Below are 2,791 nucleotides of genomic sequence, written 5' to 3'. Positions count from 1 at the left end.
GAACACGTACAGCAAGAAAAGGCGACGCAGCAAGGCCGTAGGTTACCGTGAGTAGTCGGTAATGCTCCACTGGTGAACCCGCATCCTTCCGCCAAACGATTCGTTGGAATTTAGTATCAGAATCTGATACCATAATGCCGCGAAACATTTTCTCTATGTCAGCTGAGAAAACGTAACGATGCTGACGAAAACGAATACACACGCCAAACAAATCACGCTGAATGGGTGGGCCAATATGCAAACGCTCGTTAAGTGAGTAGCCACCAGAATCTTTGCAGGATCCATCAAATACGACTCGGCATTTCGTGGTTGAGCTGTCTGGTTTGAGAACTGCGTGATGAGCCAGATAAAAACACTCCGATGGATGGCAGTCAACTTCCTGCGGCGTAATACGGGCCATATGGCCAAGCGACAAATACTCACGCATAAAATTTATGTATTGACTCTTCAGAAATGAGTCACGTTTGAAACGGCGTTCCATATATTGTAATCTGGTGACAGCTTGCGAAAGAGTTGATGAAATTGCCGGTGCCTTTTCCTTGAAGGGATATTTGACTACGTAGGTACCGTCAGTACGACGCGTGTGAGTACGAACAAAATGGGCCTCTGCTGGATCTGCCATATTGATCTTTTCTGGTGTAGGTTTGACATCCTCGACTTCCATAAATGACCGAAACAGCGCATCAATGTTAACGGTAGCATGATGAGTTGCAGCAGTTAAGTTAGCTTCGCTTTCGGTAAAATGCGTTCCAGCTACCACCCAACCAAACACGCTATTCAGCAAAATCGGCATGTTAGGCCCGAACTGTTTTTTGCTCGCCAGTGTAAATGCTCCACAACTGATCGGAGCCAATCAATACATCAATTGGTGCTGATTCAGCGAATGTAGGGTCAGCGAGTGGTAGTTTCACAATTGATCGCCACGATGATGAAGAAATATTCACGGTCTGAACAGGAATTTGCGATGTTAACTTGCTGAGAATATAAGCGTGTATATCTAGTGTAGAGTCGTTCAATTTGGAGCTTAAAGTGAAGTACACCCGACCTCGCGTTACTCCGGCATTGCAGGCTGATAGACCAGAAACTGATATACGACCGTTTGTACGTGATAGACCGACACGTTGTACAAAGGCTTCTGACACAAATGATATTGTTGATCCAGAGTCCAGCAATATTCGACAGCTTACCCGATTTCCCCATTTGTCATCGACTGCGGCCACCACCGTTGGGAGAAACGTGTGAGGCATAGCAGCAGTAACGGAGGTTAAAGTGCTGACCGCTGCTTGCTTTAGTGTTGGCGTGTGCATACGCTGCGTAGTGACAGCAGGTACTTGCTCATTTTGATCCCAACTATTTTGTGCTGATGAAGGAAAAGAAGTAGAAGAGGGCGTGAGGGCAGACCGTTCATCATGCAGAAGTGTATGGTGGCGTGAGCTACATTTTTTACAGCTATGCTTCGATTGACAAGAGCGCACGGAATGCGTAGAGGCAAGGCAATTAAAACATAGCTTTTGTTTTTGTACAGCTGCCCGACGTGACGACGGTGATAACTGTTTGAATTGAGCGCATTACCAAAGCGTGTGATTGTCCGTGCAAACGACGCATTGTTTGTTCTTCCTGTCATCAACATTTGCCAACAAAGCGACGCGACGTGTGTGGGCTGAGCGGGGAGGTAAACACGCCTCAAATGTGTCACAGCGATGAGAAAGAAACTCGAGAAACTCGCTAAACCCTTTTTCGCTCTGGTTATCGCATTTGTCTGCCCACTTTTTCCGCGTTTCTTCGTCTAATTTATTAAGCAAGAGTTGAGTTAGCCATGGGTCGCGGGATGTGACATTCAACGCGTCCAGACCTCTGATGGCTTGATCTGCTCCATCAACTATTTGGCGAAGTACCGATGTGTTAGTTGAAGAGAGGGTGGGAAGAGCCAAAAAACGATTGCACCAGTGACCTAATTATGAGCGGTTTGCGGTCGTACCTTTTGACTAAGCGGTCCCATGCCTGCTCATAATTGTCTTCGGTCACACGGATATGTTTTATGCTGGCTAAGGCATCGCCTTCTAGATATGAAACCAAATATTGAAATTTTTGCGTACGGCTCAACCCTGACTTTGTTCCCACTGCGCTAAGAAACAAGTCGCGAAAAGTAATCCAGTCCTCGTATTTCCCGTTGAACTTAGGTAACTGAATTTTCGTTAGGTGAACGTTTTGCTCACTACGGCTAGCCGCAAATGTTTCCAAAAATGATGCTTGCTGTATTGCTAAACGATCAATTGCGTCATCCTCCCTGAATGTAGATGTTTGACTTGAAGAAACTGGCAAGTTAGCAATTGGAGAATGCAGGAGTGCATGTGTTTGAAAATGTTTCTCCTCCGTTTGCTCAATGTCTTCAATAGGGTCGACGAAGTTATCTTCCGCAGAATATGCGTACAATTCTTGACTCATACTCATAAAGTCCTTATAGGCAGCTTCCAATTTTTCAAGCCTATACATAAGAGATTCCCTGGTAGGGGCTTCGGTCGGTTGCTTGGCAGCCTTGTAAGCGCGATCAATCGCCAATTTCACCCAAGCTCGATTCCGCTGCAACAGCTCCATTACACCGTTTAAAATTGGCTGCACGTTAAGTGTTCAACGTAAGATTATCAAATATAGTTAACCGCAAGAGATTCACGAGCACTAATTCGAGGATCCGGCTCGAAGGACCAGCAATTTGTATGGTCCCGAACAAAACCACACAGGGCGCAAATAACTTACGGCGGCGAAACTAGCAAGGCAATGCCCGAAAGAAAAT

The 2,791-nt window shown here is 45.9% G+C and overlaps 1 protein-coding gene across 1 annotated transcript; it reads right to left on the bottom strand.

Moving 5' to 3' along the window:
- Positions 1-46: 46 nt before the first annotated feature.
- On the bottom strand, positions 47-793 carry LOC118732334 (the record flags this gene model as incomplete). The annotated part of the gene is made up of 1 exon (XM_036461463.1): positions 47-793. A coding segment is annotated over exon 1 (747 nt), but the record flags the coding sequence as incomplete, so codon positions are not given.
- Between the last annotated feature and the right edge of the window lie 1,998 nt (positions 794-2,791).

This window comes from Rhagoletis pomonella, unplaced genomic scaffold (genome assembly GCF_013731165.1).
Source record: "Rhagoletis pomonella isolate Grant_MI unplaced genomic scaffold, Rhpom_1.0 Rhpom_scaffold_18954, whole genome shotgun sequence".
NCBI classification, from domain to species: domain Eukaryota; kingdom Metazoa; phylum Arthropoda; class Insecta; order Diptera; family Tephritidae; genus Rhagoletis; species Rhagoletis pomonella.
This window is presented reverse-complemented; position numbering and strand designations above follow the sequence as displayed.